Source organism: Hippocampus guttulatus, chromosome 18 (assembly GCF_054856545.1).
Source record: "Hippocampus guttulatus isolate MCC_2025c chromosome 18, RoL_Hgut_1.0, whole genome shotgun sequence".
Lineage (NCBI taxonomy): Eukaryota > Metazoa > Chordata > Actinopteri > Syngnathiformes > Syngnathidae > Hippocampus > Hippocampus guttulatus.
Genome location: NC_141278.1, coordinates 3394540 through 3408845, shown reverse-complemented (window position 1 = coordinate 3408845; position 14306 = coordinate 3394540). Strand labels below are relative to the sequence as shown.

At 43.7% G+C, this 14306-nt stretch overlaps 2 protein-coding genes across 4 annotated transcripts in view; both read left to right on the top strand.

Moving 5' to 3' along the window:
* Positions 1-337: 337 nt before the first annotated feature.
* On the top strand, positions 338-3215 carry LOC147190651 (uncharacterized). Its single transcript, XM_086136917.1, has 2 exons — positions 338-404; positions 926-3215. The coding sequence occupies exons 1-2, from the start codon at positions 372-374 to the stop codon at positions 1616-1618; spliced, it is 726 nt and encodes a 241-aa protein (XP_085993043.1). The 5' UTR covers positions 338-371; the 3' UTR covers positions 1619-3215.
* A 1670-nt stretch (positions 3216-4885) lies between these two features.
* Positions 4886-14306, top strand: part of col22a1 (collagen, type XXII, alpha 1) — a 31868-nt gene continuing 22447 nt past the window's right edge. For all 3 annotated transcript variants that reach the window (XM_086137233.1, XM_086137232.1, XM_086137231.1), the window contains exons 1-5: positions 4886-5255; positions 7273-7421; positions 7489-8055; positions 11090-11170; positions 14016-14127. In XM_086137233.1, coding sequence (XP_085993359.1) covers positions 7286-7421; positions 7489-8055; positions 11090-11170; positions 14016-14127 — 896 coding nt within the window. In that variant the 5' untranslated portion in view covers positions 4886-5255; positions 7273-7285. The remainder of the gene's footprint in view (positions 5256-7272; positions 7422-7488; positions 8056-11089; positions 11171-14015; positions 14128-14306) is intronic.

Below are 14306 nucleotides of genomic sequence, written 5' to 3'. Positions count from 1 at the left end.
TGAAATCTTGATACTTCAGTCCGAGAAAGTCACTCGTCCGCAGCTTTCATCACCTGTCAAACATTTGCTGCACAACAAATTGAGGTAACTAATTTTTAAATCAGGTACACTTGGTACTCAATATTTCAACTGAGTGAATCTTCCACGTGTTAGAAATGAATTCATTGTCATGAATGCACTAAAGATAATGACCTAAAAAAAAACTGTGAAGATGTTGGTGGACATTTCTTTACTTGGCTTTGGATCTTTGTTTAGAAGCCAGTTTTACTTAGTGGGCATAATCTCTGCGATCCCATTAAGGCTGCTTTAATCTACTTGAGCTGCAGTGACACAATTGGTTGGTCATTCTTCCTTTTTTCCGCAAACAGGACATGACTCAAAAAAAGATCAAGGGAGACACACCGGTAAGGTTGTTTTGTATCTTCAAGAACTGTCCGTGTATCTCTGTTTTCACCCTTGTAATAGACAGTAGGTAAGTAATATTATGTGTGAGCGCTTGACATCCATCAATTATGATGAAATGTTGTAAGACGATCTTGTCGGGTTTTATTTAATTTTTAGGAATCATGGCTCATTAGAAAGCATGATGTTAAACCTATTCACTTTAGCATTATTTTATGTTGTCACACTGTGACATTTATATCGAGTATTCATTTATTCCTCAACATAATTTATCTTGCTCATGTATTGTTTGTTATCCTGTATATCGGATTTATGTAAGATGTCATGTTGGATATATTGTCCTTCAAATGAGTCTGGGAAAATTACTTCTAGTCATAGACTGAAATTCTAAACCTGTCAGGCTCTAGCTACCGTACATTGAAAGCCCAGTCCGTGGAGAAATTAGTCCGATTTTGTCCAACACTTATTAATATTGATGGTCATGTACGTGTTGAGACTGACACAAGGTTTGTGTTTTGTTCAGGGAGTTCCCAGACAGGGAGAAATGTCTACCATCCAAGTTAAAAACACCGCATTGCGTCTGAATGGTCAAAACCTTCGCCTGGCGGCTGAATATGTCTCCCATTCAAAAACACCTGACTGCCATTTGTCCACGACACATAGGGAGGGGGCAGCGGAACAGGTTACAGCACCCTCGGCGCAGTTGGACTCTGTGCCTCTGAAATTGCCCTTACATGAGTACCTGAGCGAGGTCAGGGGAGGACCAACAATACGGCCGCTGAAGTTCGCGCCACTGTCTGATCAACTAGTGAAGAGCCGGAGGCAAAAACCGCAGAGTTTCCAGCGAGAAGCTCAAGGGGCCTTTTCTAATCCCCCGCAAACGAGACCTTCAAGGCCTCAGCTGACGAGATTGGAGGCCATGGAGGCGAGCAGGGGCGGCAACCTTGAGGAGGTTCAGTGCCGAGGTACCCGAGCTCATTTGAGCAGCAAACCGGTGACTCCTGCCAACTCGCGCTGCTCACTTGGCGGCAAGGCTCAGCAGCAGGACGGCGGGAGCGGAAAGCGCCTTAGGCTGAGGAGAGAGCAGCACCTGGATGAGGATCAGGCCGATGCAGTGGAAGAAGGCAAGCTGGAGGTCCGAGGGGCCAGATGCATTCTGGGCATTGCACAGAAAGGCCTACTGGATATACGAAATTGTCAGGAAGTACTACCATGATGATTTCATTGAAGGGCAGGATCATGGCATATCTCCATGTGGGAAGAACGGCCAATTGAATAAAAGTAATGCCACCGTCTCAAACTCAACCTGCAGTACAACAACTGGATGTAAAACACAAGAAATTTAAGAGATGAAATGAGGAACGCGTTACTAGATTTGACCAATATCTGCCAATAAAACAAGAACATTTTAGCTATTTACACAGGATAGGGACTGAGGCCTATAGATGTCGGGCCACAAAAGCCATTTTTTCCCTATTAGATGAGGTTATGGCCTGACTAAATTAAGCTCTTCACCCCACTTCAACATCCAACCCCCTCACGAAACGACATACAAAAAAAAAAAAAATAGTGCCCATGTTTGTATCTAGAACCTCCAGCCTGGAAGCTTGGTGAAAAAGAAAAAAAACAAAATCAAAATTTCCCATGTTGAACGTAAAATATCAGAGAAGATGCACTTTGTCGATGTGGGAGGATGAAAGCTGGCTGGTCAGTCGCATGCCAGATGGTCTTCTCTCCTCCGCCGGTCCATCTTGTGAACCTCTTTAGCCCTCTCAACGCCGGCACCAGACGCTCCTCCAGACCGACAGCATCGCTCATAACATGCATCTGCCCGGAATTATCATCAACCCTTCTTCACGCTGAGACGATCTATACATAGCCTGGCTTTGGCCGCTCTCACTTTCCTTGGCTACAAAGGTGCTGGAAATAGACCTGCATGGAATGGCTCTGTTATTTGTTGTCTGTCACATTCAAATGGTGATCTTATGCGCTTTGGAGCATTTTAGTGCCACATCAGCGCCACTAGAGATTTATTTCCCAAGATTGCGGCGGATGCCTTTTCAAAAAGTACCATAAAGCTGTCAGTGATGCAGAAACTGACAGGAAGTATGTGTGACAGTTTGACCACACATGACATCAGGGTACTTTCTGCAGCTTGGATATTTCCAAACTAGAATGGCAGTCCTTTCAGCGCAGGCCTCTGCCAAGGCTAAACAATCCTTCTTTCTGAATGTGTCTGACTTTTACAGTTGATGTTCATGTGTGATTTGGTGAGAAATGAAGTTTAAAAAAAAATCTGAATCAGAATGATTTTTACTGGACTAATAATTCAAACTATACAAATTTTGCTTTTCTTTTGGGTTTGACATGCAAACGGCAGTTGTGGTCACAATTGAGAATTTCCTCAAGGTTTGAATATTGGCTCATGTCCTCCTGTGTGAAGTTCTACTCATGTTGTGTGGGTTTTGGCCAAGGTACTGTACTACTGTAATTATTCATTGGTGTAAAAGTGAGTGTGAATGGTTGTTTGTCTGTACAGTGTGTGCTCTGCAATTGGCTGGCGACCAATTCAGGGTGTATCTGAATTGAGTAAATCTCGGTCCATTCACACATGGCACAAAATGTCAACCTTGGAGGGAAAACGTCATGTGGGATGTATGACTGTTTGATGTACTTTGAGTGCATTTTGCAAAATACAGTATATTCAAATGAAAGTCATCATGGTCATTAGCCCGTCAAAGATCTTGGGGTGAACTCTCAAATTGGGCTTTTCTGTGTGGAGTTTCGATATTCTCTCCCTTGCTTCCTCTCACTTTGAAAAAAAGATGCCTGTTGTGTTCATTAAAGACTCTAAATTGGCTGTAAGTGTGTATGTGTGTGGGAAAGCTTGTTTGTCTATATGTGACTTGTGACTGACTGGCAACCAATCCAGGTCTTTGCCAACTCTTGCCTTGTCCTTTTTATGTTAAGTGCACACAAAAAAAGAAAGCGTCCACGCGAAAAATGGTCGAAATCAAGGTTTAGTTCGAGAGTTGACATTGAGGAAGAAATTCATTGTTAGACCCATAGGAGGCTAACCGACGTCGAGAAAGTAAAATCCGTACCACTGTTTGGCTTTCGCCACAGGTGCTTCTCGCTCTTGAGTCGAAGCACCTATGGCTAAGAAGCACGTGTGGCTAAAGTCAAACCGTGACAAAGTCTTTAATTTCTGGACCTGAATTTGCCACTTCTGGTTACATCCAGAACTTTTCCCAATTCAAAAGTGGGACAACTACGATAGGCTGATTTTCATTTTCAAGATGGCTGCGCCCGTGAAACCAGGCTGTACGTCCCGAAAAATTTTCCCAGGTGAGTTTTGAAATTACTGTTATAGCTTGTTTGCCTTATTACAGTAATCGGGACGTTAGTACTTCGTATAGGTGAACGTTACAATATTTATCACCAATATTGACGAAGGTTTGGCTTGAGCCACAGGTGCTTCCAGCTCTTGAGTAGAACCACCTGTGGCTAAAGTCAAACCGTGACAACGTTTTTAATTTCTGGACATGAATTTGCCACTTCTGGTTACATCCAGCACTTTTCCCGGTTTAAAAGTGCGACAACTAATTCCCATTTTCAGGATGGCTGCGCCCGTGAAATCGGGCTGTACATCCCGCAAAAACCATCACAGAAGGTGAGTCTTAAATTAAGCCAGTTGTGGTTATGTGGCTCAATACTTTCTTTCTGTCCTCATTTACTGTGAGGGATAATTTAACAGGCCGGACGGTGGGCCACGTCACACTGCAGAGGTGTGGGGTTGAATCCTTTCTGTGTGGAGTTTGCATGTTCTCCCCCGCTGCCTGTGTGGGTTTTCTTCTGGTACTCCGGTTTCCTCCCACATCCCAAAATCATGCCTGGTAGGTTGATTGAACGCTGTAGTACCAGGCCAAGCACCTCAAAGGTTCTGGGTGTGATTCGTGGCTTGACCCCTTCTGCGTGAAGTTTAAATGTTCTCCCCGTGCTTCGCCCCACACCCCAAAGATACCATGTGTTTATGAAAGACTCTTCATTGCCCATAGCTGTGAATGTGATGGTGAATAGTTGTGTTCAAATGTGCTCTGTGATTTTAGCTGGCCACCAGCCCAGGATGTTGTAGCAAGAGGTAAATGTAATAAAAAGAAAAAATATACCGTACTTAAAAAAAAAAAAACCCCAGATGTTGCGGCCCGACACATGTAAATGTGTCGGATACACATTGAATTTACGTAATGGGATCACAACACCAGTTCCGACATCTAACGGCACGTCGCAGGCAATGCTGTTCTGTAATCATTTGGCCAACTTAAACACAGGCCTGCTCCAGAAGCGTGCGGCCCGGCCCAACCCAACAGGGTCCGCCCCAAAAGGGCGGTTCCACTGCGGCAATGTGGACACTTGTGGTGGCAGGATGGTCAAAACGTAAGAGAGGCTGTTCCGCTTGAAAGGAAGGGGTAAAAACCTAAGAGGGGTGGGGGACAAAAATATCCTGAAAGTTGGATCTATAATTGGCCCTGCTTTTTATGTGTGAGTGAAGCATACGCTATAGAAGCCACCCCGTCACCCCCTCCACCACCACCAGCGCCTTGAAACCCAATACCACTCCCACCACCACTGCACTGTTCCCTCCCACTCTGTGCAGCCATCCACAAGGTTCTTTCAACCCATCTCACATTTTTAACTGCACACTGGATTTTCACCCAGGATTATTTCAACAAATTTTACGCCACTTGAGTGCAATTTGGAGAAAGATGCTGTGGGGCTGCTGATACGGGCGGTAAGGGCCTGCAGGCAAGTGGTCGCCTTCGCGCCTCCAGTGGAGCTGATTAACAAGGCAGGTGAGAACAAGTCACTTTCTTAACCATTTTTTTTTCTAAACAAATCAAGAGTTGATAAGAGCAGTACTTTATCATCTATTTTTAATACCGTTGTTTGTCTTTTTTGTTGGGTTCCATTGATGGAAATTTTAGGATCTGTTAAACATGATGCTTCTGCTGTTATATGCATCTTCACTTGCATTCTCAAGTCAACCGTTCAGAGGAAGTGGAAACAAGCACGCATCCTAATACATAGCAACAGTCACTTGTTGACAGAAATAAAACGGCTTTACTATTCCTTTAGCCTACTGCACGGTTGCTTCCAAGGAAGACAACCGAGACCACGTACGACCTGTGGGGAGAGTTTGGAGTCTTGGATCAACTTACTTGGGCCGGCAGTCCCAGACAAATTGGTGGCAATTAGTTGCTGTAACATGCCCAAAACACTGAATAGCGCCAGTGAAACCAAGAGGCAGAAATAGCCTAATGGACCATCAGATAAGACTGTCATTTACGCAGAGTAAATAAGATTGTGCTTCACAAGCTGCTAGGTGAGGTGGTGCCCCTCCAAAATGTACTCCACCTCCAATTTGTCACACAATCATGGTATCAAGTGCAACTTTATTGTCAAATGTGCTGTATGTGTAACATGACTTCAACATCTCAATTGTAATTTTCGTGTAAATTATCCTCCCAAAGTCTACTGTGTTTTTGAACAACCAAAGATGTATTGGGAGTCAAATGTATTATTGTTAAAGTCCTCACTTTAACAATATGGCGCTCTTCACTGGTTGGCTAGTATATACAGTATATCACTTGGTTCTATCACCACTACATACAGAGTCCACTTTTCACGTCCAATCAATGCTACATTCCCCAAAAACTGGGACATTTTCGAACGTGACCACGACAAAACCATGAGCGTTGTTGTTAGCATACGGCCCGCTAGCTTTTAGCATACCGACTATGGCGCTTATCGAGGTCATCGGCCATGTTTGTTGTTGACGTTCGACTGGAATGCTCTGAGGCCAAACTTCGTCGTTCAAAGAGGATGCGTCAAAATGTGAAATTTTATCAAATGCGGCAAGTTAGCGATATCGTTCCTTGCTCAAAAAAAGGTGCCCCAAGGGCAAAATAAGGCAAATAATAGTGAGTTTATTGAAATGGTCGTCTTCTAAGACAACCAGAACAGCTCGGTTGCGATTGATTCAATGCCCTGAGCATGAAAAGACCTGGATGAATGAAAATATTCACAGAGTAATGATAGAGCGGTGTTGGGGCCTTGGGAATTGAACACAATTCATTGGTTGGACCATAAATATTTAAAGTAGTTGAATAAATGCACAGAGGTCAGAAGGTTAGTTTTGTTGGACTTGAGGCATCTTTTCCAGTAGTGATGAGACTTTATTATGGCTAGGACCAGTCACGCATCCGCCTCATCACAACCACTTGTGTACAATAAGGCCAAACCGGGGTTTTGTGTTGATGTGACACCTTAGTGTCATTGCTACACTGGCACAAGACGCTCCAGCTGTATAATTTTCCACAATAGTGCCAAAAATAGTTATCCTCAGAGACCTGCTACGAAGAAAACCCAGAATCACCTCTGTGGATTTTTAACTGAAGTAAGTCTAAAAATTGCAAAGTCATATTTTCTGTCTCATGGTGTTTGGACATCATGAAACTAGTTTGGCACGTTTTCCCAACAATCTTTGGTGAGGCCAGTTTCCTCTGGGAGGTTTCTGTATTTTGGTCATGGGTATTATTATCCTGAGAATAGAGGACATCCATTGCCAAAGTTTCAAAGCTGACGCGAAGAAATTCAAACTGGACACTGCATTAGAAGGCAATTTAGACGGGAAACCATCTGATTTGCATTAGACAGGACGGTAAACATCATCAAAAGCATTCTTTTATAATAACGGTTACATTTTGGTTTCTCTGCAGAAAAAAAACTGCCCATCATCTGCTCATTTAAGGTTAGGATTCCCACTCCTAATAGTCAGTTATGAAGCGCATACTGTTGATGTTTCCCCAGAGCAGAGACTTGGATGGTGCTAATAAGATCAAGAGAACCGTGTCAAACCATGTCTCAGATGGAATTCCGACTGGGCTTTAGGATCACGCTGGTTTTGGTCATCCTGGCTGTGACTCTTTCCGGGCAGAGTGTGGAAGCGCAGCGGGCAGGTAAGTGTATTTGGCTAGGTTCTAATTAGTTAAGGTCTATGTTCATGTGGATCTTTTGTCATGTCAGGGTGCAAAAATGTCCACTATGACCTGGCGTTCATCCTGGATACCTCGTCCAGTGTGGGCAAGGAGAATTTTGAGAAGATCAGGCAATGGGTGGCCAACCTGGTGGAGTCTTTTGACGTAGCCCCAGACAAGACCCGAGTGGCCGTCGTTCGTTACAGTGACCGCCCCACCACCGAGTTCCACCTGGGTAGATACAGGACCCTGGAGGAGGTGAAGCAAGCTGCCAGGAACATACGCTACCTGGGGGGGAATACAATGACTGGGGATGCTATCAGCTACACCACCAACAACATCTTCTTGGAACAAAACGGAGCGAGGCCGGCGGCCAGGGGAATCCAGAAAGTGGCCATCCTGCTCACAGACGGCCGAAGTCAGGATTATGTCCTGGAGCCCTCCAGGGCGGCCGCCCAGGCTGGCATCAGGATGTTTGCGGTGGGCATCGGTGAGGCCCTGAAAGTGGAGCTGGAGGAGATTGCAGCAGAGCCAAAGAACGCTCACGTCTTCCACGTGACGGACTTCAACGCCATCGATAAGATCAGGGGCCGACTCAGGAGGCGGCTGTGCGAAAGTAAGTCGGTCATTACTCACTTGGCATGGTCGCTTTTAAGACGCCACATCCTCAGTGTGTATGTCATCACAGTCGGTCTTTATTTTACCCGGGTAAAAAGCTTACGCGAACATCTGCACTTTTTGTGGGGTTCATAAGAGGTACTTTAAATAGTCGCAGATGTGTGCTGGCTGTCTATATTGTTGCGTCGGCAGTAATATTTTTAATTTCTGTATTAGGTTTTATTGTATGTTGAATCACAATGCGGGAGAAAAACTGGAATCACGTCAGTCGGGTTGTCGTCTTCGTGGTGCTGTACGTACCTAAATAGTTGATGCCCTACTTTTTCCATATAAATGTTTATAAGGAACGCAAAGGAGTGATTTAATTGATTTAGTATTTATAATTCAGTTCTCTTTATGATGCAGACAGCTTCGAGGCCATGACTGGCATATGCCAGTTGTCTTCATTTAGGGCACAAATGGTTGGGACCAAAGAATCCTACCTCACAAGTGGTCAATCTATAATTGTGTGTCTGCTGCATACTTTTTGTTTGTTCCACATGCTTTTGGTTGGTCGTCGTGTTGTGCAGCATGCAAGAGAAATTGGAAGTGCACCAGACAGTAAGTCGTCCTATAGACTTCCCGGTATGTAGCTTACCTAAGTGGTTGGTTGCCCTGCTATTTTTCTCCATATAAATGCGCCACAGGGAATGATGGATGTGCTCGACTCAAACGCATGAGAATTCCTGCCTAAAATAATCCCGTGAGGGAAGAAAATGAGGCCTTGTTTCTTATGCCGCAAAGAGGAAATACAGCACTAATTCTATTGGATCTGATTCTGTGGTGTCACTCTAACATGTCACTGAATGGTGTCACTTAGCTCAGCTGGAAAAAAAAAAACATTACCGGTATTTTTTTTTTTTTTTTTTAAGCGTGACCATTCGTTTCAAAGGAACTGCCCTTTAACCTTGCATAACTGACTCCTTGGCTGACAGCGTTTCGTAAATGGAGAAGACGGCAACAGGCAAAATCTTTGCGAAAAGCAAGTTTTTATTTCCGCAATCTCTTGAGTGACCACAAGTGAGACTATAAGTATATCACTGGTGGAGTCGTTGAGCAGTGCAGGCTATTTTCACCCGGAAAATTACAGCTCTCCTTGTTTTAAGTGTGTCCACTGCAGCCGCCCTGATGTCAGCGTTCAATTATTTTCACCTTTTAATCAATAGTTGCAAAAAAAAAAATCTAATTCATTTCATGCGACAGTATGTGGAGACACAATTGAACATAACTGAATTGACCAAATAACATTTAACAGTCAAATTCCACAGTAATCGCATACAACAAGGGTTGCGCTAATAAAAATTTGGCACCATAGATGTCTGGGTTGTTGTGGGCATCAACACTTGGCTTCCGCTGATCAGATGAAAAAAAAAATCTGTTTGAGATACAGTATTCTGTTTCATAGTGTAAGACGTTTTTGCATTGCAACCATTTTAACTCACAGCCGGAACCCTAAATTATAGTCTGCAGGGCCACAAGTGCAGGGAGTAGCTCTGCTCTTTGTGTCCGGCGAGCGGAGTGTCATGGCAGCACGACGGCAGCGCTCCTTAAAAAAAAAACAAAAAAAAAACAGTGAGGCACATGCGTTGCCCTCACAGTTGTGCAATTTCTGCTGGGAGTTGTGGGCTTCGCAGACAATAAAGGGCTGTTTGTTGCTTTATCGCTTCAAGAAGCTGTTGAGAAAATACTTTTTTCCCGTCTCTCCAAAATAGATACATGCGAGTAAAATTACCACTGAAATGATGAATCACACATTGGATTTTGTTGGAATTTACCAAAAGCATGCTCATGTTGGCAGAATTATCATACCATCCAAACCCCCCCCCCCCCCCTCCCCCTCCATTCATCATCATGGTGTGATTTATAGGATACAAGGTCTGCATTTTCTTCCCCAAAAGGTATCATCGTATTTTTTTCCCCTTAATCTTATTGACTGTTTAAAAAAAATTGTCTAGCAACAAACAAGTGACTCTGTATTTTCACTTTCTTAGTCGACACCAAGCAGCACCGAATTACACTTTGTCAATTCATGTAGTGGATCCGTACATGAGCCAAACGAGCACAAATCCAATGCTAATCTCTGCTGACACTGCAGGTCGTCATACCTTTATGCTTTGACACAACCGTTCTTCTGTGTAGGCCACTTGAAAATGGCCGATCCTCAAACACGGTGTGGGAGCAATATAATGTAAAATTGTAGAATAGCTGGACAATATCATGAGGGTGTACAAAAATTCACAACAGCTTGCCCACAAACACATTTTCAGAAACGGGCAGCTCACAAAAACATGAACTCACTTTTGTGTATTAATTACTGTTATTAATGTCATGGAACCAAAGTTCAACCATCACTGACCTCCTGTCTTCTTGTAATGTGTTCAGGCCAAATTAATGTTTACTTCTGCTGAACAGAAGTTGTGTTTTTGAGTAAGAGATCTGCCATCTTTACACAAATAGCAAACCGGCCATTGAATTCCGCCAGTATTGTCTTTCCTTCTGTCATCACAATGTGCAAAATAAGGCTGTGTGGAAATAGAAGACTGACTTTCGAGCGGGCCCCCCTCGGCTGGCCCAAAACAACCCCTCTGCTCCCGCACGAAAACGACCTTTTCCCAGAGAGTCAGGGGACAAATGTCTGTGTTCTTTGACTTCACGTGTCAGCCCACTGAATGCATTTCTCAAAACATTTCGGCAACCTTCTGCATATTCTTGGTTCAATATTTGCCCCTTCGTGGATTTTATTTATTTTTCCCATCTGAGGGAACCTATCCTCTGTTATTCACATGAAAAGCTCACTGATTCATTGACGTTTCTTTTTTCGTGCAAGATCTTGTGGCATCTTTTTGCCAAGAAAGTATGTTGAACTGAAGGGGAGAGCTTCATTAAGTCGGACCTCATATGACGGCATCTCTTGGCAATTACTGACCTTTTTTAGGTGGCTGTCTATTCTAATACCCTGATCTGCATCCTGACATGTGTCTTTTTCTCCTCAGATGTATTATGCCCAAACATGAAGGTACACCCTGATCGCTTTAAACAAGAAAGCACTAGTTATGGCCTTCAGCAAGTTCCAGGTAAGTGTAAAAAAAACAACCCCATATTGATTAACATATATAATAATTATTGAAATTGTGTTTTACAGTGGTGTAGAACTGCAGCGCATCATTCTGGCAGCTGTTTCTACTATTTTGTCTTTTTATCGAGGAGACACAAGCTAAATATTCCAAACAGCATCTCGGTACGATGCAAAGTAGTTCAGCACCACTAAAATGTGCAAACATGATCATGCATACACGTTATGTTGAATCACATTAAATTTGACACATGTACCTAATGAATTGTCTGGTGCGAGCATACTGTCTGTACCGTGTTCAACCTGACGTGCTTTAAAGTGATCTTCTCATGTAACCTGCATGACATTGAGACGTGTGGCGCGGCACTTCCCAAATAGGAAAATTACTTCATATTGGCCTTTGAATGCATGTGGGACTTCTCTCTGAAAAAAATAAAAAATATTGGACTGTACTGTGAGATTGTCCCCACTTTTCCCATTAATCCTTTCTCAGAACCCTTGGACAGCATTTCTCCAGAAAGTTTGGATGTTGTTACAAGAGTGTCTTTCGATGCTAGTTCCTGTCTAGATCTCCCACCCACGTACATCGTGCAGAGAGAAAAAGCAGATGTACAGACTGTTTGCACTCCAGTTCTATTCCTTATTCCCTAACTCCGCCCATGCCTGGATTATTTATTTATTTTCAGTTTACGTTGCGAGATCTTGCACACGTAGAACTGGGTGTGATGGGGTATTTACACTTTTGTTTGCAGGTGTGGGATGGAAGTAGTCTTTTGCAGGCAAATTCGAGTGGCATCCCAAATTTGCATTAAAATCAGGGCGGTCCAAGCACAGTATGCCATGTTTGAAATTGCGGAACAGAGAGAGACTCGCTGGGGTTCGTGCATGACGTTAGCAGGTAAACTGCAAGATCTCCCATTGTGGTTGATGTCGTCCACCATGCATGTGATGAGGCCAATTGGAGAACGCTTTGCAACCCCCGATCGTGTGTGCGCCTTTCCCGCCCTCTCAAAAATCGACAAGGGTGCAATTGAAATACTTTTAAGATGATAATGATTAGAATCCGTTCAATGAATTGACTTATACAATGATTCACAGGGATTCTCCCATGCTGAAGTCATATTTATGAATGAGATTTGCAGATATTTCTGGGCCACGGAAGGTACGCCCACTTAGGCCTAGTGCATCTACTTAATTCAAAAACACCCACATCTCAATAGTTCACACTGATGGCTAGTGTGGAATATGAATCGTTGTCTGTCACTATCTTTGTGCCCCGCGGTTGACCAGCCCAGAGTGCAGTCTGCACTTCGTCCAGCTGTGCTGGGCTCCAACCCACCCGCTGCCCTGAATAAGACAAGTTTTATAGAAAATGCACAGAGCTGCTCCTACCAACATTCCAATCAATCCCCCTGTCAGAAAACATGATCAGAACTTTAAATCTGAATAACTTTGTTCAGATTTTCTCATGAAAACTTCGCCAAGAATGTAAGTCACAGCAATGTATCAGGTCGTGACGACCGAGACAACTCGCGGCTTATTGCGGATTTTTATTCACCGTCGGGCGTCTGGTCGGACCCTTTCGTCTGAACGTGCTGCGGTCCAAATATTCACATCTGCTCCCGTCAAAAGAACTTCACCATGTCTACCAGTCCATGAACCCTCTGGCGTTTCCCAAAGATTTCCCCCACCCCTCGCCACCAATGGTCGTTTTCGTAGCCTTCCAAAATAACTTTCTGACTTGATTATACAGGACGCATCGCCAGTCTAAATTACAACTCTGCGCAACGATGGCCTCCAAACAACCACACAGAGGCAGCGTGGTGTGCAAGTGCGCACAATGCAAGCTGGTGATCGGGGAGCTGGCAAGTCAGCTATGCGTGAGCGGCGCTCTGTGCCTAAAACAATAGTAACGGGGTCAAATCGGACAGCTGGAAACATTTATCGTGTTCGTGTTTTGCCATAAAGGAGAAAAAGCGAAAGTGGTAGAAAATGGAATGGTTATTATACATTCATAGCGTTAATGTTGCTGTTCATTTTTCATTTACATCTGATTGTTTTGCTGAAGTAACATACTTCATACAAACATAGTAACTGAGTCCAAAAAAAACGCTTGTCTGTCTGCAGGTGTTGCTGCAGCATTTGTTTTCAATTATCGGTTTCTTGAAGCATTATAACAACTCCATAGAGAGTCTCATCGTTAGCCCGTCAATAGAGTTTCCCATTATGCGTTAATTGGACTTACATAAGGCGAAGTTGTTTGTTTTAAATAAACTCTTTACTTTGACTCAGAATCTTTTTGAAGATTTATGTTATGTACTGTTTTTTAATTTACTCCCACCATTCCTGTGTGGTTTCTCCCACCTGTTTCGAAGGGATTTCTCAAAACATTCATTGGTTCTTGGGTCCTCTTTCAGAAATTGCTTGTTGAAGTCTAATCTTTTGTAGCCTTGCCGTATACTTATGATCAATTTGTACTGATGCGATAGTCTACTTTAAAAAGAGTTCGCGAAATGTCCTTCAGGTCATCTGGATCAACTCGTCGCGGCCATCATCAGGCGTCGCCATAGCTGCAGCGTTTGTTTATTGTACCAGGGAGTGTCCCCTTCACGCCACACGAATGTATGGTCTGTGGTCGCGCCACTTCAAACGTCAAACATGCGCACACGTTCACTTAAAGACTCCCATTTGGGGATTGCACCAGTGATAGTGACTCGTTTTTTCCTCTCGTTATAACACACTAGCCAACATTTGACACTGTGTCACTGACTTCCATATAAATCCTGACTTGACCTCAGTGCTGGAATGACGTCTGTGTGCTTCTTTTTTACTGTGTTCTCATGCAGGCTTCGACCTGATGGACTACTTCAGCGTTCGAGATATTCTGGGCACCAGACTTGATGAGGGTCAGAGTGCGTACGTTCGGCTTGGCACCATGCCGATTGTGCAGCAGACGGAGTAAGTAGCCAAATTCAAGAAGTAGTCAGCCATTTTGGTATGAAGCAGCAATTGTCATATGTCCAGCATCGTATAGGAACTTGGACCAAGTCCTTCTAAGGTCTAGTCCTTTTGGTGGGCCTGAACGTTTGTTCAGATGAAAATATCAGTATTTTGAGATCTTAAACACGACCCACCAA